This window comes from Camelina sativa, chromosome 9, assembly GCF_030686135.1.
Source record: "Camelina sativa cultivar CO46 ecotype springtype chromosome 9, ASM3068613v1".
NCBI lineage: Eukaryota > Viridiplantae > Streptophyta > Magnoliopsida > Brassicales > Brassicaceae > Camelina > Camelina sativa.
This window is the reverse complement of record NC_141888.1, coordinates 17173512-17196877: the sequence shown is the minus strand read 5'-3', so window position 1 is coordinate 17196877 and position 23366 is coordinate 17173512. Positions and strand designations below refer to the sequence as shown.

General features: G+C 45.2%; 2 protein-coding genes and 2 non-coding genes across 4 annotated transcripts; 2 read left to right on the top strand and 2 right to left on the bottom strand.

Annotated features, from left to right (window-relative positions):
- The first annotated feature begins 636 nt into the window (after positions 1 to 636).
- Positions 637 to 743, top strand: LOC147938217 (small nucleolar RNA R71). Its single transcript, XR_015567597.1, has one exon. It is a non-coding gene; the product is annotated as a small nucleolar RNA R71 (small nucleolar RNA).
- Positions 744 to 4892: 4149 nt separating this feature from the next.
- Positions 4893 to 6062, bottom strand: LOC147938216 (uncharacterized). The gene has a single exon (XM_087465531.1). It carries the CDS (start codon positions 6060 to 6062, stop codon positions 4893 to 4895), a length of 1170 nt encoding a protein of 389 aa, XP_087321657.1.
- A 7333-nt stretch (positions 6063 to 13395) lies between these two features.
- Positions 13396 to 13502, top strand: LOC147938215 (small nucleolar RNA R71). The gene has a single exon (XR_015567591.1). It is a non-coding gene; the product is annotated as a small nucleolar RNA R71 (small nucleolar RNA).
- Positions 13503 to 20875: 7373 nt separating this feature from the next.
- On the bottom strand, positions 20876 to 22940 carry LOC147938214 (uncharacterized). Its single transcript, XM_087465530.1, has 3 exons — positions 22824 to 22940; positions 21688 to 22554; positions 20876 to 21628 (listed from the first exon to the last, which is right to left on the bottom strand). Exons 1-3 carry the CDS (start codon positions 22938 to 22940, stop codon positions 20876 to 20878), a joined length of 1737 nt encoding a protein of 578 aa, XP_087321656.1.
- Positions 22941 to 23366: the final 426 nt, after the last annotated feature.

Here is a 23366-nt window from a genome sequence, read left to right as displayed (position 1 = left end):
TTTCGCGATGTCCATAGAAGCTGTAGCCTGATTCTGAATCATTTGCTGAATGAGACCGCGTAACTCAGCTTCTTGTGATTGGGTTGGTGGACCTTGTTGTTGTTGGAATCCAGGTGGTTGGTTGTAGGTTCCTGAGTACTGCTGTTTAGGTACATAGCCTTGGTTGTACTGGACAAAAGGCTTCTGTTGGACCTGGTTCCCTTGAACTGTAGATGGGTAAGTTTGGTCCTGAGTATTCGCAACACTCAGCTTCCGATAATACAGATTCGGATTCGGCTTGAAGTTGTTGTACCCTCTGTTGTAACCTCCTTGGTTGTTGATGTAGTTAACATCCTCATCTTCTTGTAGAAACTGCTCTTCCTCTGATATAGCATGAAGATGCTTCTGCTGGTTGAAGAGCTGATCGAGCTTGTCATTGAGGGCTTTCATGTCCCTATTATACTTGGCATCTTCTTCTCCTGTAGATCGCACAGAGCGATCATATTCCTCATTGTAGTTGCCATCAGATTGAGCCAAGTTCTCCAACCTTCATCAACGTCCGTGTTGAGGAAGTTACCATGACTTGCGGTGTCCAGCAACATCCGTATCTTGGGGACAACTCCTCTGTATAGTGTGCTCAGCAATGAAGCATTACTGAAGCCGTGATGTGGACATCGTGTAGTGTATCCCTTGAAACGTTCCCAAGCTTCATTGAACATTTTGTTGTTCTTCTGTACAAAGCCAAAAATGTCATTTTGCAGCCTTGCGGTTCTGGAGTTGGAGAAGAATTTGGCGAGGAATGCCTTCTTGCATGCTTCCCAAGTGGTGATGGACTCCTTAGGGAGCGATTTCTCCCAGATGTGTGCTTTGTCTCCCAAAGAGAATGGGAAAAGCCTGAGCTTGAATCCATCTTCACTGACTCCATTGATCTTAGTGAGGCTACAGAGCCTATCAAATTCATCCAGATGATCCAATGGGTTCTCCATTGGCAATCCATGAAACTTATTGCTCTGTATCATCTGGATGAGACTACTCTTGATCTCAACATTGTTGTTCTGCACAGCTGGTGGTACAATGCCATTCCTTTGAGTGTGAGTAGATGGAGCATCTCCTGCTCCTATATTGGTCCTTGCTTGAGGAGCTGGTGGACCGTTCTGATTATTCATCGTCTCCTCAATGATTGCTGGTTCTGGTTGAACTTGTTGTTGTCTGAGTAGCCGAGGTGTGTCGATGTTGTCGATGAAAGGACTCAGGTTCTTGTTACCTCTGGATCGTGTTTGCATGCACGGATAGGTATCCGAGGGTGTACACGACGATCAACTCGATCCAGGTGATCGAGTGACGAGTCGGGTGGGTGTTGGGGTTGTACATGAGATTCAAAGCAAACAAGTCAGTTTCTGAACCAAATATAAACAAACGAACTTGATCTAGCAAGTGCTGAAATCCTAAACGTAGCAAAATTAAAACAACCAAATGGCAACGGCGCCAAATTGATAGACAGGTTTTCACCCAGGGTATCAATCCCCTATGCAGTTGTAGTACAAAGGGTTATCAATCCAAATGGTTGTCTATTGCTAGCAGGAAGGATATGATCAATACAATACAAGTCAAGCCAAGCAAATAAGGTTTTGGTTCTAACAATCCTAAAATAAACAAAGAAAATATTATAAACAAGAAACCACATGACCTAAGCACTCGATGCAAGCAATCAAGTACAGGATCGAGTGGGGTGATCGAGTATGCAAGTGAGATATGAACAGCTCGAGGTATTACTCGATGCAGGTTATCGTGTACCTGATCGGGTAGGTGGTCGAGTAAATAAAGAAAATGTAAACAAATGAAATACAAAAGTTCCTAAGAATGGGGGTAATCGAATCCTAAGTGTTCTAGACCAGTACGGATGCTTTACATGCCTCAAGCAATTATTTCCTAGACAATGAACCTCTAAAACCTTGTCACCACACTTTCGCACTAGCAACAATCAACCTTGAACACATTACCACACTGTCGCACTAGCAATATGAATAAGCAAGCATTAAGAACGATTCATTATTGTCAGTAGACTTAAACTCATCTAATTTCTTACTCAGAGTTAAGTAAACCTCTAGCATTGGCTAAATCAAGCTTATCTACTCCTTTCGGCTGTAGCATTTGTAAACGTCCTAGATCTAATCTCAACCTTTCGGTCTGTTGACAGCATTAAGAACACCAACCTAGAAGGAAATCTATCAATCATTTACAATCAACTAAAGCATCCTAACCGATCCAGAACACAAAATCATCTATCCCATCCCTAGAAACTTTACTACACTAATCGGACATAGAAACGAATAACAAAGCAATCAAAATGAATGAAAATGACATTGTATTAAAAGATAGAGTAGAGTAGAAGGAGTACAAGATAGAAATCTAAGAAAACTACAAAATAAAAATGCAAAACGAAAAGAAAATGTTTGAGACGCTCAGTTCTCTCACAGAAGCTCTCGCTCTCTGGTTTGAGGGTCTGCGGCGTGCTCGTTTGCAAGCTAGGGGAAGAGGGGTTTATATATGAAAACCGTTTGACCTAGCTTCCCAGACCTGCCCGATGGTCTACTTGATGGGGTACACGAGGGTGAAGTCGGGTTACTCCTCGGGTGGATCTTCAGGTTGCTCTTCACGCTCTTGGATCCTCTTCAATCGTGTTGGGGTTCGGACTTGTTCTTGTAGCTCGATGGCTCCTTCGGGTACATGCTCGAGTTGTCCTTGTTTTTCCCCATTTTTGGCTCTTTAACACCTGTTTTCATCCAAAATATGCAAATGCAGAAATGCAACACCCTAAATAGTCTAAAAGTGAATTCCTACAGTTAATGGCCTAAAAATGCTAAGTTAGAGGTATGAACAATGCAAAATATGGACAAAAAAGGATGCTAAAAACATATAAAAAGGAGAGTTATCATGCGGCGTGCTCGTTTGCGAGGAATAAGAGGAGGGTTTATATATGGAAACCCCTTTGACCTAGCTTCTCAGTCCTGCCCGAGGGTCTACTCGATGGGGTACATGAGGATAAGGTCGGGTTACTCCTCCGGTAGATCTTCGGGTTGTTCTTCCTGCTCTTGGATCCTCCTCGATCGTGTTGGGGTTCGGACTGTTCTTCCAGCTCGATGGCTCCTTCGCGTACATGCTCAGATTTGTCCTTGTTTCTCCCCATTTTAGGCTCTAAAGCACATGTTTTCATCCAAAGTATGCAAATGCAAGAATGTAACACCCTAAATGGCCTAAAGTGAATTCCTACAGTTAATGACCAAAAAATGCTAAGGTAAGGGTATTAACAATGCAAAATATGGACAAAAAAAAGGATGCTAAAAACATGTAAATTAGAGAGTTATCAGACCTCCAAACTTAAATCTTGCTAGTCCTCTAGCAAGGAAGTAGGAGGGTGCGGTTTAAAAACGGGGACTCATAACCTTAATATGCTAAGCGAAGGATTCAAGCTATAGTCCTTAAAGATAGTTTAACGGTGCTAAGATCAATCAACATACTTACAAATATTTTTCTATGCTTATTACCATGCATCGATCTAGTTCAACCTCCATCTAAAAGTAAAGAACATCTCTTTCACATTCAATTAGGTGTTTCCCGAATTCTTGCAAAGGGAAAGTGAATCAAGCTCAATCGGTTTCAAGGGTAAGGCTTTTTGTTAAAGTGGTTTCAAGCAAATTCTTTGGGTGGTTTTCTCTCAAAAGAAGGAATGCTAGACAGTTGTGAAAACTATCTAAGATTGAGAACAATTTGGGTATACAAAGCTTAACTCTTGATGATCTACCCTTTTCTCATCCACTTTCTTTCTTTCTCTTTTTTTTTTTTTATTTAAACCCCCTAGAATTAAACTACCCACAACCTTGATTTTAACTCTTTTTTTGTAATCTCTAAGGTTTAAACTTTAAACATCTAGCTCTCTTCTCTTTCGTTTTTTTTTTCTTCTTTCTTTGCTGAACTCCTAATATGTATATATTTTTTTCTTTCTTTCTAGGAGACTATAGCAAGATCTTTTTTTTTTTTTTTTTTTTTTTTTACTTAGAGACTTAGAGCTAATTGATTCTAACCTTAGGGACTTCTTTTCTTTTTTTTCTTTATTCCTCAACCCAACCCCAAATAAACATGCTAACCACCTATCTTTCAAAACCGATTCTATTAGCTAGTCCAAATGATTCTAACTTAGCTAAATCAAGAGCCAGTTCTTTGTCGTTCTCAATACTCTCAAGGTTTCACAACCTATAGCACAATGAAAAGGTCTCACTCAATAATTCACATCAAAGTTTGAAAGAAAGGTTTTGGTTCAAGGGTAGGGAAAAACAAATCGGGTTAAACGAAAAGATTGGTAAAAATGGAGTGCTAACCCGAGTTTAGAGTTACCATGAGCAAGTATTCGAATTCCATAAGTAAGACAATTTAAGTTCAAATTAAGTCCAATAATATAGAGATGTTCCAATGTTCAAGCAAGTGGAGGAAGCATTCAAAAGACAAAAGGTTCTAAGCAAAGATTTTTCATTTTTTTCCAAAGATTGATCTAGCAACAATGAACTGTGATTAAGGGCTATAGCTTCAATCCTAAGGTTTGATTTTAAACAAGTTAGTTTTAATCATTGTCCCCTAAAATGCATATGAAACAATCCTATATGAAACAAACTAGACTCAATCCTTATAAGTAAATGCAACTACATGAACACTCTTTTTTTTATTTTGTAAATTTTTCAAATTCTTTGGGTTTTTTCAATTCACATAGATGCAGACTCAAATGAATAAAACTAGCATGCAAAAATTTGAAATAAGAAAATAAGAAAATAAAACACAATGTTAAATACATTCTAGGACCCTCCCCCAAACTTAAATTACACAGTCTCTTTTTTTTTTTTTTTTGACAACAAAAGATTAGCTCATGCGAGCCAATAAGGTGGAAAGTTGTTTACATACAAAACATTGTACGGACTTATACGCGCCTTACGCGCTAAAGCGTCCGCACGTACATTCAAATTTCTTGAAATAAAAGATAAAGAGAAAGAAGTAAACTCCTCCCTGTCAATCTTGATATCAGCAAGGTACGTCGAGAAAGCCGGCAAGTCTTGAGGAGAAGACACCATCTTCACCAAGTCTGAGCAGTCAGTATAGAAAGCCACGTCCCGGTAGTCATGTCCAATCATGCAACGCATAGCCCAAATGAAAGCTTCTACTTCAGCATGTAAGGGGGAGAAACTTCGACGGAAATTGGTAGCTCCCATAATATGCGACGAATCCTGAGATGCCGTACAGTGCCATCCTGCACCTGCAAACGTGTCCCTGGCCTTCCAAGATCCATCAACAAAACACCGATGACCCGAGTAAAAGGTAGAAAGGGGTGCTGCAGAGCCCCTCACCCGAGGGTTAGAAACGACGGGACCAGAGGGGAAATCCTCACTCTGTCCCTCTTCCTGTGCCTGCTGCCAAGATAACGCCTCACCTTCTACTACCCTGAAAATCTCCCCAGGATGCTCATCCTTAATTTCGAAAACCTGTGCATTCCGGGGTTTCCAAATATACCACATAACCCAGGGGAAAATGGATGCATGAGAACCCGGGTTTTGTGAGCCTAAAAAATGATCCATGTTTGCATACAAAGAGTCCGTGGGAAAAGAAATTGGCCCCACCGGAACATGAGATAAGGCCCATACTTGCCGAGCTGGTGGAGAAACAAAAATAGCATGATTTATTGTTTCGTCATCAGCCCCACACCGTGCACAACCCAAATCACATGCTATACCCCGCCGTCTCAAATTAGAAGAGACAGAAAGACAGCCAGACAAAGCTTGCCACATAAAATGTTGTATTTTAGGTGGACATTTAACCTGCCAAACGCTGGCCAAAAGAGAGGTAATCTCTAGACCACACCCTAGAACCTGAAAAGTCCGGGATACTTCCCGGCGTGCCGTATGATAACCAGACTTAACCGTATACTTTCCAGACTTTGTAAAATGCCACCCTAGGGAGTCTGCCGATGGGCAACTCCCTAAAGGTAAAGCCCCTATCAAGGAAACATCCAACGGATCAAAATGCTCATGAAGCAGATCCATGCGCCAAGAATTCGTTTGACGATCAATGAAATAAGTTAGTTGGAGAGAAGGGTCTGGAGAGGGACCCTTACTTAAAGCTTGTCTTGGGGATTGAGCCAGGATCCAGGGATCAGTCTATATAGAAATGGTTTCCCCGGAGCCCACTCTTTTAATGAGCCCTTTGTGTACCTAAGATCTAGCGGATACAATACTCCTCCACCCATACGAGGGAGAGTATGACCTAATCGGTTCCATTGGATTGGAGTTCCGATAATACCTACCTTTGAAAATCCTGGCAAACAGTGAGTCTGGAAACTCAATCAGCCGCCATAATTGCTTAGCCAGCAAAGCCGAATTAAAATCATCCACAATCCTAAACCCCAAACCGCCTAATTGCTTACTGCAACATAATTTCTCCCATTCAAGCCAATGCATACCCCCTGACTGACCATTTGTACTCCACCAAAAATTCGCCACTGCACTAGTAAGTTTAGACTTGATTGTTTTCGGTATTCGAAAGCAAGACATCACAAAAGTCGGCACCGCAGTCTCTGTGTAAATAAAAGTTGGAAAAAGAATCGAAGAATCACACAAAATAAAATGAAACTAAATGCAATATTATTTACAATGATTGGATGAATTTGGTACGTCATGGGTTGGTGAAGAAGGAGGTTGCAGTAGCCTCCATACTTGCCAACGTGTAGCCAGGGTCGTCACCGGCTTCAGCAGGTGCCGGGGTTTGCTCTTCAGAGAGCTCGGTGATATGCACGGACGACTTACTCGGACCAGCATCCGAGGGGTTGATCGTGGGGGGCATCACGTAGCTCATCAGGTAGGGCAAAAATACTGAGGAGAGAAAAGACTTAAGAACGTAAATTATATTTACAAATCTGCCGTTGGGATTTCCTCTCAAGTGAGCTTGTTTATAGTCTCTAAGCTTGACTTTCAACTCATCTCAGACTGGCTCGGGATCGATGAGATGCAGAGATAACCCCACCTCTGTGCTCTCATTTGCCATATATTTCTTCACTCTCTACCCATTTATAGTAAACTCAGTCCTGTCCTTCCCGAGCAAGGTCATCGCTCCATAGGGCAGAACCTCTTTAATTTCGAATGATCCTGACCATCTTGACTTGAGCTTCCCAAGGAATAGTCAAAGCTTCGAGTTGAACAAAAGGGCTTTGTCTCCAGCTTTCAAATCCTTGTGCTGGATCTTCTTGTCATGAAAGGCTTTGGTTTTTTCTTTGTAGATCCTCGAATTATCATAAGCTTCCAACCGTATCTCATCAAGTTCGTGGAGATCCATTGCTCTCTTTTCTTGAGCCGTCTTTATGTCTAAATTCAGCAGTTTGGTCGCTCACATTGCTTTATAGTCTACCTCGACCAGAAGGTGATAGTTTTTTCCATAAAGAAGATGGAAAGGGGTCCGCCTAGTTGGTGTTTTATAAGCAGTCATGTAAGCCCATAACGCATCATCTAGCTTGAATGCCCAATCTTTTTTGTGATTCCCACGATCCTGGCTAATAGCGCTTTGATCTGCTTATTGCTTACTTCTACTTGTCCGCTGGTCTGTGGATGATAAGATGTTGCGACTTTATGCTTGACTCTGTGCTTTCTCAACAAGCCATCGAAAACCCTGTTAATGAAGTGGGTTCCTCCATCACTGATCACTACTCTTCGGATTCCAAATCTTGGGAAAATGATGCTTTTAAACATCTTCATTACGACCTTGTGATCATTCGTTGGGCTGGCGATTGCTTCTACCCATTTCGAGACATAGTCGACTGCCATTAGGACGTACATGTTTCCATTCGAGGGTGGGTTGAAGGGTCCCATGAAATCTATTCCCCAGACGTCAAAAACTTTGACTTCTAAGATTGGTTGCTGAGGCATTTCGTTTCTTCTACCAATGTTACCCATTTTTTGGCACGAATCACACTTTGATATAAAAAAAGTTGCGCGTCCTTGAACATGGTTGGCCACCAAAGACCAGCTTGAAGTATCTTTTGGACTGTTTTGAAGGTGGCAAAATGTCCTCCGTAGGCGGACCAATGACAATGCTCTAGTACTTGTAATGCCCGCGTCCCGCGATCCTAAAGAGGGGCAATTTGTTTTAAGGGAAATGATAGCTAAATGAGCTTGAGTAGCTAAGCTACTAGCTCAACTAGCTGGAATATGAGCTTAACAAGCTCCGCGAGCTCGATGAACAAGTTAGGTCAACTGCGGCCAGCTCTCGAACAGCTAGCGTCAGCTCGACCAGCTGCAAGGAAGCTCGACCGAGCTCGGCCAGCTGGACGGTAGTGGACAGTGTCCGGGTCAGCTGGGGAGCTTGTGGGCGGTCATAGGACGCGGTGACGAACAGGTGTGACCGAACAGGCACGACCGGACAGGTGTGACCGAACAGGCACGACCGGACAGGCGTGACCGAACAGGCGCGACCGGACAGGCGTGACCAAACAGGCGTCACGACCGAACAAGCATGATCGGACAGGTGTGATCGAACAGGCGTCATGACCGAAGAGGCATGACCGAACCGACACGGACGATTGATCATGGCCAAACAGGCACAGCCGGACAGGCACGGCCGAACGTGTGCGATCGAAGGGTCTCGTCGGACAGGTGGCTATTGGGACCTAGACTTCGGCCAGGACCCTATAAATAGAGGGCGTTGCCTTCATTTCCAGATACGATACCCATCGTCCATTCATTTGTCCATCAACGCCTAAGAAGAAAAGGGTGTGCGGCTCGGCAAGTACTACGGTACATCGTCTGAACTGATGTGCACGCTACCTCTCTATCGATGGTACGATGAGACGAGCAACAGATCGACAATTGGGTCGAGCCGATCGAAGGATTAGTGGCAGTTCGGACATGGAGTCAAACTGATCGCAGGACAATCGACGGTTCGATCGTAGCATCAGACCGATCGAAAGGGGCATCGACGATCTGCGTCCAAAGGACGGATCGATCAAGGATTGACCAGTGATCCGATCGCTAGTCGGATCAGGCGATCTAAGGATCGACGATACGAGCCGTAGGTCGGATTGATCGGTCGGGAGGTCGGCAAGTCCGATGGAAGTATCGGCCGGGTCGAAGGTCGATCGGATATTCGATTATGGGGTCGGATCGTTTGATCGGACCTGGCTCTGATACCAAGACCGATGAGTCGACCGGGATACCAAGATATGACCGATAGGTCAACGGACGGTACGTCCGGTACCAAGCTTCGGACACAAGTGATATGGGAAGCCGACAGAGCAACCGATCATCGTGAGCTGAAGGGACTATAAGTCCCCATCCCTAATCTGTGCAGGCATGTGGGGTTGGTTGGTTGTATGGCTAAGCACAAGGGATGGTCTGGGTAAAATTATATTCCGCTGCATATAAAAGTCCACAAAGCAAGGCCGCGAGCCAAAGCTAAGTGGACGAGTTAAAGGATATTTGGCCAGGGATAGGGCCGAATGGAAGCCGTGACCGCGGACGCTGGGACGTCCGGGTCGGGGTCTTTCAGTACTCCCCGGACCTCTTCCTCTGCTATACATCACCTGAACAGGCCATCTGTCCCTTTTTGTAAAGATAAGGTTCATCCTAGTAATAGTTGTTGACATCCCTGAAGAACTTCTTCTTTCTTTGAGCATCATAGTCCTTAGGAATTTCCCCGCATACCATGTAGTTCACAAAATCTGATTACCATGGTAGCTTAGCTGACTTGATTGCCATGAACTCGATCAACCTTGCTGACTCGGGGATCGAGTGAGCTATCGTGTGTCCGATCGTGTGCCTCATTTCTTCCAAGAAGTCGATGTGCATCAGTCTTTCTTCGGACATTGAGTCGTCTATTGGGAGTGGATCTTCAATTCTCATTCTGGACAGATAGTCTGTTACCCCGTATTCAATCCCTTTTTTATCCAGTATCTCTATGTCAAATTCCTGCAGAAGAAGGATCCACCTGAGGAGCCTAGGTTTGGTTTCCTTTTTTGAGTAAATGTACCTTAGGGGTGCATGATCCGTGTAGACAATCACTTTCGATCCGACTAAGTAGCTTCGGAATTTCTCAAACACGAAAACCACAGCAAGGAGCTCCTTTTCAGTTGTCGCATACCTTGTCTGGGCATCGTCCATTGTTCTGCTGGCATAGTAGATCACATGGAGTTTTTTATCTATTCTTTGACCCAGTACTGCTCCGATAGCATAATCTGACGCGTCACACATAATCTCGAAAGGATGGTTCCAGTTGGGTGCTTGAACTATTGGCGCGCTCACCAAAGCTTCCTTTATCTTGTTGAAGGCGTCTAAGCAGTCTTTGTCGACAAGAAACTCTGCTTCTTTGCAAAGGAGCCGCGTTAATGGTCAGGCGATCTTAGAGAAGTCTTTAATGAATCGCCTGTAGAACCCCGCGTGACCTAAAAAACTTCTGACGTCCCTCACCGATTTAGGAGGTTGCAGTTGAACCCTCACTTCGATCTTAGCCTTGTCGACCTCTATTCCCTTTTCTGATACCTTGTGTCCTAAAACTATCCCCTCATAGACCATAAAGTGGCACTTTTCCAAGTTTAACACCAAGTTGGTTTCTTCACACCTTTTGAGGTTTGAATGAGAGGACGAGAAAGAAGCTCCATATACTGAAAAAGTTATCCATGAAGACCTCCACCATTTCTTCTATTAAATCAGAGAAGATGGATGTCATGCATCTTTGGAAAGTCGCAAGAGCGTTGCACAAACTGAAAGGCATCCTCTTGTAGGCGAAAGTACCATAAGGGTATGTGAAAGTTGTTTTCTCCTGGTCAGCAGGGTGTATTGGGATTTGGAAAAATCCACTATACCCGTCAAGGAAACAGTAGTAGGGGTGGTTAGCGAGACGTTCTAGCATCTGGTCAATGAAAGGCAGGGGGAAATGATCCTTTCTTAAGGCTGTGTTAAGCTTCCTATAGTCAATGCACATCCGATGACCTGTTATCGTCCTTGTGGGAATTAGCTCGTCTTTTTCGTTTTTGACAACTGTGATTCCCCCTTTCTTCGGAACGTAGTGCACCGGGGACACCCAAGTGCTATCAAAAATGGGTTAGATAACTCCAACATCGAGCAACTTCAGAATTTCCTTTTTCACCACCTCTTTCAGGTTAGGGTTTAGACGACGCTGAGGTTCTACACTAGAATACGATTCATCTTCCAGGTTTATCCGGTGGGTGCAGAGATCAGGGGATATACCCTTGATGTCATCTAGAGTGTAGCCTATTGCTCTTCTATAGTTTCTCGATCGAGTGCAAAGCAATTTCAACTCTTTTTCAAGCAAGCTAGAATTTACTATAACTGGATAAGTTGAATTAGGTCCCAAGAAAGTGTACCTTAGCCCGGATGGAAGTGGTTTGAGTTCAACTTTAGGAGCCTTTGACCCGGACCAATCATCAGTGGTTTGAAGTTGTGGCTCAAGGTTGTGCTCGATCACCTTACTCGATGAGGCGATCGTGTTAGTAATCGAGTTAGTAGTCAGGTGGGCTGGTGTTGAGCAACTGCACGACATGACGTAGGATGTTACTACTAACTTATCCAAGCTTCGGTTGTCGAGCATCATCCCTTCTCCCTCAGCTTCCCTCATGTCTTCACTTAGCTCCGGTTCAATGACTTCTTGATAAGTATCAAGCAGCTCCTTGTAGAGCTCCGTTTCTTGATGTACGAATCCCTCCTTACTATCGTTTTTCAGCTCTGTTTGTAGGCCATCCCCGATTGCAATCTCCTCAAATGCCTACAGAAGGTTTGCCCTACTATTGTGGGTTTTTTCATAGTTTCTCGAATGTCAAACTGCATAGTGAGGTCTTCTCCGAGCTTCAGATCGATCTTCCAGTTCCTCACATCTATCATTGCCCCCGCGATGGCTAAAAATGGTCGTCCTAAGATGAGCGGATCCCTTGGCTCCACATCCATTTCCAAAACTACAAAGTCGGTTGGTACGTCTACTGACCCTACCTTGACACGCAAGTCTTCCAACACTCCGCTTGGCAACCTTGTAGTTCGATCTGCTAGGACCAGTTGGATGTTGGTTGGCTTGAATTTCTCGAATCCAAGACGTTTGGCTACAGTTAAAGGCATTAGGCTGACTGATGCCCCCAAATCGCAAAGACATCTTCCGAACGTCAAGGGTCCAATTGAGCAAGGTAAAGTAAACGACCCCGGATCGCTCAATTTCTTAGGTGCAGCCGTCCTCTGGATTATGGCACTGCACTCATGATTGAGTATGACCATCCCTTGCACTTGTTTGATCAGGGTGAAAGCGTCCATTAGAGGCATCATTGCATCCTTCAAGAATTTCTGGTAAGGAGGTATCAGGGTGAAAGCGTCCATTAGAGGCATGTAAAGTTCGAGTTCTTGCATCTGTTTCTCGAATAATACCTTGTACTTCTCAAGAAGTTCCTTGCGAAATCGTCTAGGGAATGGTAAAGGTGGCTTGTAAGGTGGAGGGATGAATCTTCTTTCCTTCTGTTTCTCTCCTCCTAGTTTGTCTGCAGGAGGTGGAGTGCCCGAAGTGTCAACCCGATCATCTATCCGAGTGTTGTGGTCGGGTGCTGGGTCGGATTGCTCTGGAGAATGATTTGTTGGTTAAGCAGGAGTGGGCGGTTCACGGAGATCCTCCCCATCTAAATCATTACTGTCCTCAGTAATGTTCGGCGGTGCCGTCCGAGGTGGTAATTGTCGTCCACTCCGTAGTGCTATCGCGTGTGCAGACTCCTTAGGACTTTTGGAGGTTGAAGCCGAGTTATCTGTAAGCACCTGAATTCGTGATCCTAAGGCATCAAACTTGTTATGTAGTTGCTCGAAATTGGCTGAAAAACGGCAGGCGAGTTCATAGAATCTTGTATTAATGTGTATGGTGTCAGTCTTCTGTGTTGATATGACTGTGTGCATCAATGATAGCAAATCCAGCGGTGAGGAACTAGATGGAGGTATGTGGCTGTATATCTGATTATTGGAGATGTAGGTGTTGGGCCTTGTTATGTCACAACTTGGATTATAAATGTAGTGTGCATTTTCGAGATGAATAGTCTCCCCATCTTGTCGTAAAAGCTGCTCTTACTCTGATAATGCGTGAACATGCTGCTGCTGGCTGAGTAGTTTATCGAGCTTGTCATTGAGGGATTTCATGCCCCTCTTGTACTTGGCATCTTCCTCTCTAGTAGATCACACTGTGCGATCATACTCCTCATTGTAATGCCCGTCAGATTGAGCCAAGTTCTCCACTAGGTCCAAACCTTCATCAACATCCTTGTTGAGGAAGTTACCATTGCTTGCCGTGTCCAGCAACATCCGTATCTTGGGGACCACTCCTGTGTAAAGTGTGCTCAGCAATGAAGCGTTGCTAAAACCATGGTGAGGACATTTGGTAGTGTATCCCTTGAAACGTTTCCAAGCTTCACTGAACGTCTCATTGTTCTTCTGAACAAAGCTGGAAATATCATTTTGCAGCCTTCCGGTTCTAGAGTTGGAGAAGAATTTGGCTAGAAATGCCTTCTTGCACACTTCCCAAGTGGTGATGGACTCCTTGGGGAGTGATTTCTCCTAGATGTGCGCTTTGTCTCCCACAGACAATGGAAAAAGCCGGAGTTTGAATCCATCCTCACTAACTCCATTTATCTTGGTGAGGCTACAGAGCCTATCAAATTCATCCAGATGATCCAATGGGTCCTCCATTGGCAATCCATGAAACTTGTTGCTCTGTATCATCTGGATGAGACTACTCTTGATCTCAAAATTGTTGTTCTGCACAGCAGGTGGCACAATGTCATTCCTTTGAGTATGAGTAGATGGAGCATCCCCTGCTCCTATGTATGTCCTTGCTTGAGGAGCTGGTGGACCGTTCATTGTTTCCTCAATGATTGCTGGTTGCGGTTGTTGAACTTGTTGTTGTCTGAGTAGCCTTGGTCTGTTGATGTTGTCGATGAAAGGACTCAAGTTTTGGCTACCTCTGGATCGTGTTTGCATGCACAAGTAGGTGACCGAGTGAGTACACGAAGGTCAACCGATCCAGGTGATGGAGTGACGGGTCGGGTGGGTACTCGGGTTGTACTTGAGTTTCAAAACAAACAAAAAGTAAAGCAAACAAGTCAGATTCCGAACCAATATAGATAAAAGAACTTGATCTAGCAAGTGCTGAAATCCTAAACGTAGCAAAATAAAATTCAACCAAATGGCAACGGCGCCAAATTGATAAGCGGATTTTCACCCAGGGTATCAATTCCCTATGCAGTTGTAGTACAAAGGTTATCAATCCAAATGGTTGTTTTTGCTAGCAGGTAGGATGCAATCAGAACAATGAAAGTCAAGCCAAGCAATATGGGGGTTTGTCTAACAATCCTAAAGTAAGAAAAGAATATAAACAAGTAACCACATGACCTACGCACTCGATGCAAGCATTCGAGTACAGGATCGGGTGGGGTGATCGAGTTAACAAATGAAGTTTAAACAACTCGAGGGGTTACTCAAAGTAGGTGATCGTGTACCTGTTCGGGTAAGGGATCAAGTGATGAATAAAAATGCAAGCAATTAAAATACGAAAACTTCTAAGGATGGGGTAATCGAATCCTAAGTATTCCTGACCAGTACAGATGTCTTACATGCCTCAAGCAAATATTCCCTAGACAATGAATCTCTAAAATCTTGTTAAACACTCTCGTGATAGAAACAATCAACCTTGATCACTCCCCTACCCAACTCTCGTTGGAGGAACATGACCAAGGAGGCAATAAGAACCGATTCATTATTGTCAGTAAACCCCTTACTCATCTAATCTCTTAGGCTAAGTGAGTAAACCTCTAGCATTGGTTGATTCAAGCATTTCATCTACACCTCTCGGTGGTAAAACACCCTAGATCTAATCTCACCCTCTCGGTTTGTTGACAGCATTAAGAACACCAATCTAGAAGGGAATTTATAAATCAAAAACAATCAAACTAAGACATCCTAACCGATCAAGAGCACAAAATCATCTATCCCATCCGTAGAAACTTTACTACACTAATCGGAAATCATTGCAAGAAACATAAAAGCATATATGAACAAAAATTGTATTGTATTAAAAGATAGAGTAGAGAATAAAGAGTACAAAGTAGAAGTCTAAAGAAATGATAAAAAGATATGAAATAAATCCTAACAAAAAGTGAAAAGTGTTTTGAGTCGCTTAGTTCTCTCTCAGAAGCTCTCGCTCTCTGGTTTGAGGGTCTGCGGCGTGCTCGTTTGCGAGGAAAAAGAGGAAGGGTTTATATATGGAAACCTCTTTGACCTAGCTTCCCAGTCCTGCCCGAGGGTCTACTCGATGGGGTACACGAGGATAAGGTCGGATTACTCCTCGGGTAGATCTTCGGGTTGTTCTTCCTGCTCTTGGATCCTCCTCGATCGTGTTGGGGTTCGGACTGTTCTTCCATCTCGATGGCTCCTTCAAGTACATGCTCGGATTTGTCCTTGTTTCTCCCAATTTTAGGCTCTAAAGCACCTGTTTTCATCCAAAGTATGCAAATGCAAGAATGCAACACCCTAAATGGCCTAAAAGTGAATTCCTACAGTTAATGACCAAAAAATGCTAAGGTAAAAGTATAAACAATGCAAAATATGGACAAAAAAGGATGCCAAAAACATGTAAATTAGAAAGTTATCGGATCTCTCAAGAAAACAGCAAGGAATCTCACCAATCTCTCTCAAAGGCTCAAGAACTCTTATTTCTCCCTTTTTCTCAAAAAAACAAGAAAAACGGCGACCAACACTCTTTCCAAAACACTTCTGTCGACCAAACACATAATAACTCGGTTTAATGGTTTTAAACCAAACCGGTCCAAAAATCAATAATTAAATCGAACTGGCCGAACCAGAAAGTATTGGTGTAGATCGACATAGATTCGTCCTCGAATCTCGAACAACCATCAGCCAAGGACTCCCGTGCAACCGTCTCCACGGCCCGCAGTCCTCCGACCGATCTAAGGAAGGTCACCTCTAGGCGATAGACTCATGCTCCACGTATTATTTGCTCTCGACTTTTGGACTTTCCTTTACTTATAGGTCTAAACCTTAAGTTTTTATTGGCTCCTCATCAGACCTAAGTCTGCATGCCATAACGTTGGCTCCTCATCGGGCCTAAGCCCGCATGCCATATATAATAGGAAGTCCAATATTCGTCTCTCGGGTTGCCACCCTACAGCGCGCCCCCGGATCGTCATCCGAAGTCGATATACCAACCATACTCCCAAGCCACAAAGTCTCGGAATATGGCAGTACTAGGAGAACCAAAGTCCCCCAAGAGTCGCGAGCAAACAATTCTGAACACGTCTGAGTCATATCCCTATCAAGGTTTCCTTCCCGTGGCTCGCGTAAAACATCACAATTTCCTACCAACCACATATCCCCTCACTGGAATACCTCATGACCGCACATAGATCATATACATGCCACAAGAAACAAACAAATGTCCTAAACAGGACCGCCACCAAGGCCAAACAAACTGTCTTAAACAGGACCGCCACAAAGGCTAAACAAATGTCCTCAACAGGACCGCCACCAAGGCCAAACAAATGTCCTAAATAGAACCGCCACCAAGGCCACTCGTCCCGAACGACCGTCACAAAGACCACTTTTCCCGAAGGACCGTCTAAACAGGCAACATTGGCTAAACAGCCCGCCACAAAGGCCACACATCTGGCTAAACAGCCCGCCACAAAGGCCACACAATTGGCTAAACAACCCACCACAAATGCCACACATCTGGCTAAACGGCCCGCCACAAAGGCCACACAATTGGCTAAACAGCCTGCCACAAAGGCCACACAATTGGCTAAACAGCCCGCCACAAAGACCACACAATTGGCTAAACAGCCTGCCACAAAGGCCACACAATTGGCTAAACAGCCCACCACAAATGCCACACAATGTCTCAAAAGATCGCCACACATGGGCACAATGACTCAAAATTCCGCCACAAACGCCACACAAGCCCCTCCAAGCCTCACAACCACTAAAAATGGACAAATTCTAACTCACATAAAACTTTCCATTTTTAGAAGTTTCCACTTTTGGAAAATTTTCTACATTTAGAAACTTCTATTTCAGGAAACTTTCCTTCAAACCACCAAAGTCCCAAAGGACTCTCATCAAAGGAATCTTCATCTTCCAAAGTTCCTTGATCCTCCTCCCGAAAACCCTCACTGGTCTCGCCTCCAAGGTCATGTTAGGCAGAAGATATTCAGGAATCTTAGCCAACAACCGATCATCCTCACGGAGACACTTTCGCAACATAGACACATGGAAAACCTTGTGGAACGCACGCATAACCTCAGGTAACTCCAGCCTATATGCTACCGGTTCCACCCGCTCAACCACTCTGAACGGACCCATAAACCTCAGACTCAACTTAGTCTCTGTCAATGACCTGTTCGGACCCTACAACATGGCCATCTTGAGGTACACTCTGTGATGCGACCCTGGGAAACGTTCGAACGGATGGACGGTTACTCCGCGGACGGACGGACGATTTGAACAACGGACGGACGGTGGCCTAGAGATATGGACATACAGTAGGACGCAAGGTTTTGGTTATGGAATGGTGAACAAACGTCGGAGGAACCTGTCCGATAAGTAACTCGACTCGGCCGGCTCCAGTAGCAATGGAACGGGAGATCGACTCGGTAAGTAACTCGATCCGAACTGATCTCAAGGGACTGACGCTGGATTGATGTAGCGACACACGAGCTTTTTAAGGACTCGTGATACGGCTAGACTTAAACGATTTGAACCCGGTTCAAAGCGTGTTAAGGGTTTTCGTTTTTATGTGAGAACAAAGATAGAAAGAACAACTTTTATATTTTTATTCAAGGTAGGCTACCTTTTACAATGAGGTTCAAAGCCCTTAAATAGGCAAGCTAAGCAAGGGAACTCTTAACCCTAAAACAAACGTGGCCAAACGCCAGCCTTACACATAGCCATAAAGCTAAATAAGGAAAAGACAAATATAAAAGAAATCCAACGGTCCGAAAGATATTCAAACAAAGTAAAGAGAAGAAGGATAGGATTGCCACGTCACTTGGACGGGCAATGCGTTAGAGTTCACGGCCTCATTAAAACCTTCTCGGTAAACCCTATGGGACAGACCCGAGTAAGGAAAAAGAGTACCATGCCTCATAACTTCTTAATATCTTCACCTTTGGGAAATTGTGCAGACTGTCCAAACAACTTCGGAGTGTTGGGACGAGTTGTTCGGTCGTGTTCCTTGACCAGCTGGATCTTGGTCTTGGAGGAACCATTCGGTGAATATGTTACACTTGATCTGGAGATTCATCTTAGCACTCTTGCTCCTTGTGGTGGCTCTTGGAACGATCCATGGTACTTGGGCAGCTTTCCTGGTCCCTTGTCCCGAACTTGCCTCGAACGTGTCCGCATGCGCGTCTGTGTCTACGTCCGTGTCCGTATATGTATCTGGTCCGGTTGGCCAGGTCACTTCATCCCCTCCCCCTTGTGAAAGTTTTGTCCCCAAAACATCATCGTCCTCACCTACCTCAAACGGGGCCAAATCAGCAACATTAAAGGAGGTAGATGTAAGGTACTCACCTGGTAGCTCGAGTTGGTAGACGTTGTCATTGATCCGTTTGGTGACTCGAAGAGGCCCATCCCCGCGTGAGCTCAGCTTGTCCTTCCTTTGTTGCGGGAATCGGTCTGGCCTAAGATGGAGCCACACCCAATCGCCTGGTTTGAAAATGATGGCCTTGCGACTCTGATTGGCCTTGCGGGTATACTGCTCGGTCCGCCTTTCCATGTTAGCTCAAACCTCGGCATGTAACTTCTTGACCAGTTCAGCTTTGGCGATGCCATCTTGACACTCGGTTTCGCCTGGTGGTAGGGGTAGCAAGTGTAGAGGTGTCAAGGGTTTGAATCCATATGCAACTTCGAATGGGGATTTCTTGGTGGCTGAGTGAACGGACTGGTTGTAAGAGAACTCGATGAGCGGTAGCAGTTCCAGCCATGTTCCCGTGTTGCTAGCGATTGTTGTGCGGAGAAGTGCTCCAAGCGTCATGTTCACCACTTCGGTTTGGCCATCGGTCTGGGGATGGCAAGCCGTTGAATAGAGTAGTCTGGTTCCCAGCTTTCTCCAAAGGGTCCGCCAAAAATGTCCGAGGAAACGTGGGTCTCGATCGGACACAATGCTCTGAGGTAGGCCGTGTAGACGCACCACTTCTCGAAAGAAAAGGTTGGCGACGGCCATGGCATCATTAACCTTGTTGCATGGAATAAAATGGGACATTTTCGAAAATCTATCGACCACAACGAAAATGGAGTCCTTCTTGTCTTTAACCGGTAAGCCAAGAACAAAATCCATCGATAGATCTACCCAAGGACTCTCCAGTACTGGTAGCGGTTTATAGAGTGGGTAGGGCTGTGTAGTGGACTTGGCTGCACGACGAATGACACATCGACCACAGAATTGTTCCACCATACTCTTCATCTTCGGCCAATAGAAATGTGTCCTCAGAACCTCCAAAGTCTTCGCTACTCCAAAGTGTCAAGTTATTCCTCCTCCGTGGGCTTCATGCAGTAATAGTTCGCGGATCGATCCGGCCGGTATACAAAGGCGTCTGTCCTTGAATAGGAACCCTTCATGAATGAAAAACCGCTGGTAAACGCCTTTTCCGTGTTCACGATAACACTCCTATAACTCGAGATCAGTCGCATAGGCTTCCTTGATCCATCCGAAGCCTAATACCCTTGCCTCCATGGTGGTGATGAGGGAGTGTCGTCTTGAGAGTGCGTCGGTCACCACATTGTCTTTCCCTTTCTTGTATTTGATCACATATGGGAAAGACTTGATAAACTCCAGCCACTTGGCGTGATGCCTCTTGAGATTGGTCTGGCAACGAAGGTGTTTCAGCGTTTCATGATCGGTGTGGATCACAAACTCTCGGGCCAATAGTTAGTGTTGCCAGGTCTCCATGGCTCGGACCAGCGAGTAGAGCTCCTTATCGTAGGTGGGGATAATTGAGACTTGGTCCATGCAGTTTTTCGCTGAAATAGGCCACTGGGCGGCCACCTTGCGTTAGAACGGCTCCGATGCCTACACCGGAAGCATCACACTCAACTTCGAACGTTTTGTTGAAGTTGGATAGGACCAAAAGTGGCGCTTGGCTCAGACGGTTCTTGAGCTCTCGAAATGATGCTTCATGTGCCTGTCCCCACTTGAACTCCTCATTCTTCTTGGTCACGGCCGTGAGTGGTGCGGCTATGGTATTGAAATCCTTTACGAACCTGCGGTAAAAACTGGCTAACTCGTGGAAACTCCGAACTTGGCTGACATTGGTCCGGGTTGGCCACTCTTCAATCGCCTTGATCTTCTCATGGTCCACTTTAAGTCCCTGCGAACTCACCACGAACCCTAAGCATAAAGTTTAGCATAAAGTTCAACAGCTCCAAACACACACTTCTTAAGGTTAGCATAAAGTTTCTCTTCCCTAAGCATTTTTCAAGACATGTTCGAGTTGGATAAGGTGATCATCTAGACTTTGACTATACACAAGGATATCATCAAAATAGACTACCACAAACTTATTGATGTAAGCACGAAGAACATGATTCATGAGTCGCATAAAGGTAGAAGGTGCATTGGATAGACCGAATGGCATTACCAACCATATGTACAAACCTTGCTTGGTTTTGAAGGCGGTTTTCCACTCATCTCCCTCTTTCATCCTCACTTGATGATAGCCACTTTTAAGGTCTATCTTGGAGAAGATGGTGGAACCGCTCAACTTGTCAAGCATGTCATCGAGGCGAGGAATCGGATGCCGGTACTTGACAGTAATGTTGTTCACGGCTCAGCAATCTACGCACATCCTCCATGTGCCATCTTTCTTTGGGACCATCAAGACAGGCACTGCGCATGGGCTGAGACTCTCCCGGACGTATCCTTGCCTCATTAAGTCGCCCACTTGTTGCTCTAACTCCTTGGCCTCGATAGGGTTGACTCGGTACGCTGGTCTGTTCGGTAGTTGAGCTCCGGGTATGAGATCAATTTGGTGTTCGATGCCGCATACTGGTGGAAGACCGTGTAGGAGCTCTTTGGGAAATACATCCTGGAACGTCCTTAGAAGGGCCTTGATCTCACCTGGTATGTGATCCTTAACGTTTCCTATGGTCAAAACATATTTGAACACCATCAATAACACTTGACAAGTGGAGTCACTAAGTGATCTCCTAACATCATTAGCACTTATCAAGGAATTCATTTTTGAGTCCGGATCCTTAACCAGTTTAGATTGCATTTCACTCACTTGAGTTGGTGATAACGGTTTTAAACAAATGCGTTTACTATCATGAACGAAAGTATACTGGTTAGTATGGCCACAATGAGACGTCTGCTTATCAAACTGCCATGGACGCCCCAAAAGGAGGTGGCTAGCTTGCATAGGGACGACATCACATAAGACTTGGTATTTATATGAGCCAACACTGAAAGGGACCGTGACCTGTTGCGATACTTGGATCACGGCCTTGTCATTTAACCATTTAAGCTTGTAAGGTTTGGGGTGGTTTGTGGTTGGAAGGATAATTTCTTGACCATATAAGAGCTTGTAACATTAGTGCATGAACCCCCATCAATGATCAAGCCACAAACTTTCCCACTTACAGTGCATCGCGTGTGGAGAATATTGTCTCTTTTATTGGTGTCGTCTAAGGCTTGACTGGTGCTGAGCATTCGCCTGATCATGAGCATCTCTCCAACATCGGGTTCGGCAATGGCTTCCTCTAGCTCGACCGGCTCCGCATGATCGTCCGGTTCTCCTTCTTCTTTGTCTTGGGACTCGATGTCACCGACTGGTGTAACGATCATGGCTCTCGAGTTCGTGCAGTCCCGCGCATAGTGTCCTCTTCCTTGACACTCTAAACAAACAATGTCCCGGCTCCTTGCTTTGTTAGGAACTGGTCGCGGATCAGTACGGACATCCTTGGCCAGTTCCTTTGTTTTGAATCGAGTGTCGATCCGGGCTGACTTGGACTTGTCTCGATTGGCGTTTGAGGGGGATGCGTTAGGTGACCAACTTGGAAGTCCTTGATTGCGTGTGCGACTAAGGCTCGCGGCCTTTCTCTTGATTTGTTGCTCTACTTGGATGGCCAAGTGTAACAACTCGTCGAACCCATCGTAAGAAAGTCTCTCGACCTCTCGCATGATACAGTCTTGCAAACCATCTAGGAATTGAGCCATAAGAGCTTTCTCGGTTTTGTCAATTTGGAGTCGATTGCGCAGATGTTCGAACTCCTCGTAGTACTCCTCCACGCTTTTTTTGCTTTGACTGAGTCGTCTGAATCGGCGTTGCAACTCCCAGCTGTAGTGAAGAGGAACGTATCGGCGTCGCATGGTAGCTTTCATGGTGTCCCAAGTAGGAATGGGCCGTTCATGGTTTCGCCTTCGATTGGCTACGTCTTGTTCCCACCAGGTTAGGGCGTGATCCATAAGTTGTGCTGCGGCATATGTGACTTCCCTCTGGTCCGTGTACTGGTAACAAGAGAAGACATGGTCCATGCGTCCTTCCTAGTCGAGATAGGCTACGGGATCAACCTTGCCTGCAAAGGTAGGAACCGTGAGCTTATGCGCTGGTTCAAGCTGATTGTTGTCGGGTCAGGCTAGCCGGTCTTGGTTCTGGTTCATGCCGCCTCTGGCATCGAGGAAGTCATGCTCTTCCTTGGTCGTATCTCCCATGTCATGTCCGCGGTTCATCAGCCTGTTACGGACAGGACGCATGGGAGCGGCGGGCGGTGGCCTACCAAGCTCCTTCGCTGTAGGCGTTCACCTAGCTGGGCGATCTGGGCTCGGATATCGATCAGAACAGCTCTGATCTCCGGTGGTGGATGCAGTTCGTCGGGCGGCTGATGTTCAGCCATTGTTTGATCAGTGTCCGTACGATCAACGATGGTACGGACGGTGGCGGCCGGTAGTACAGACGGTGGTCTCCGGTTAGGATGTCCAGAGAAATGGTACCAACGATAGTCTTTTGCCGGAAAAGGTGGTCGTACGGACGGTGGTCGGTGTACGGACGGCGAGGGCGATTGGTTGAATACGGAGTACGATGACCACGGTTCATCCGGTTCTCGGTCCACGGTTGCTTCTTGACCTTGGCACGTGTGCTACGTCAGTTGGACCACTCGTGCACACCTGTCCACAAAAACACGTGTTTTGCTTTAGGGTAGCGAATATTCCAAATGCAAACAGATATTCAATGATTAAGAGAGAGGAACCAATGATTGAACAAAAAGCAAAAGCAACCTACAAGCGACAAAAAGGAAAGAACCTTTACGCGAAACGGCTAA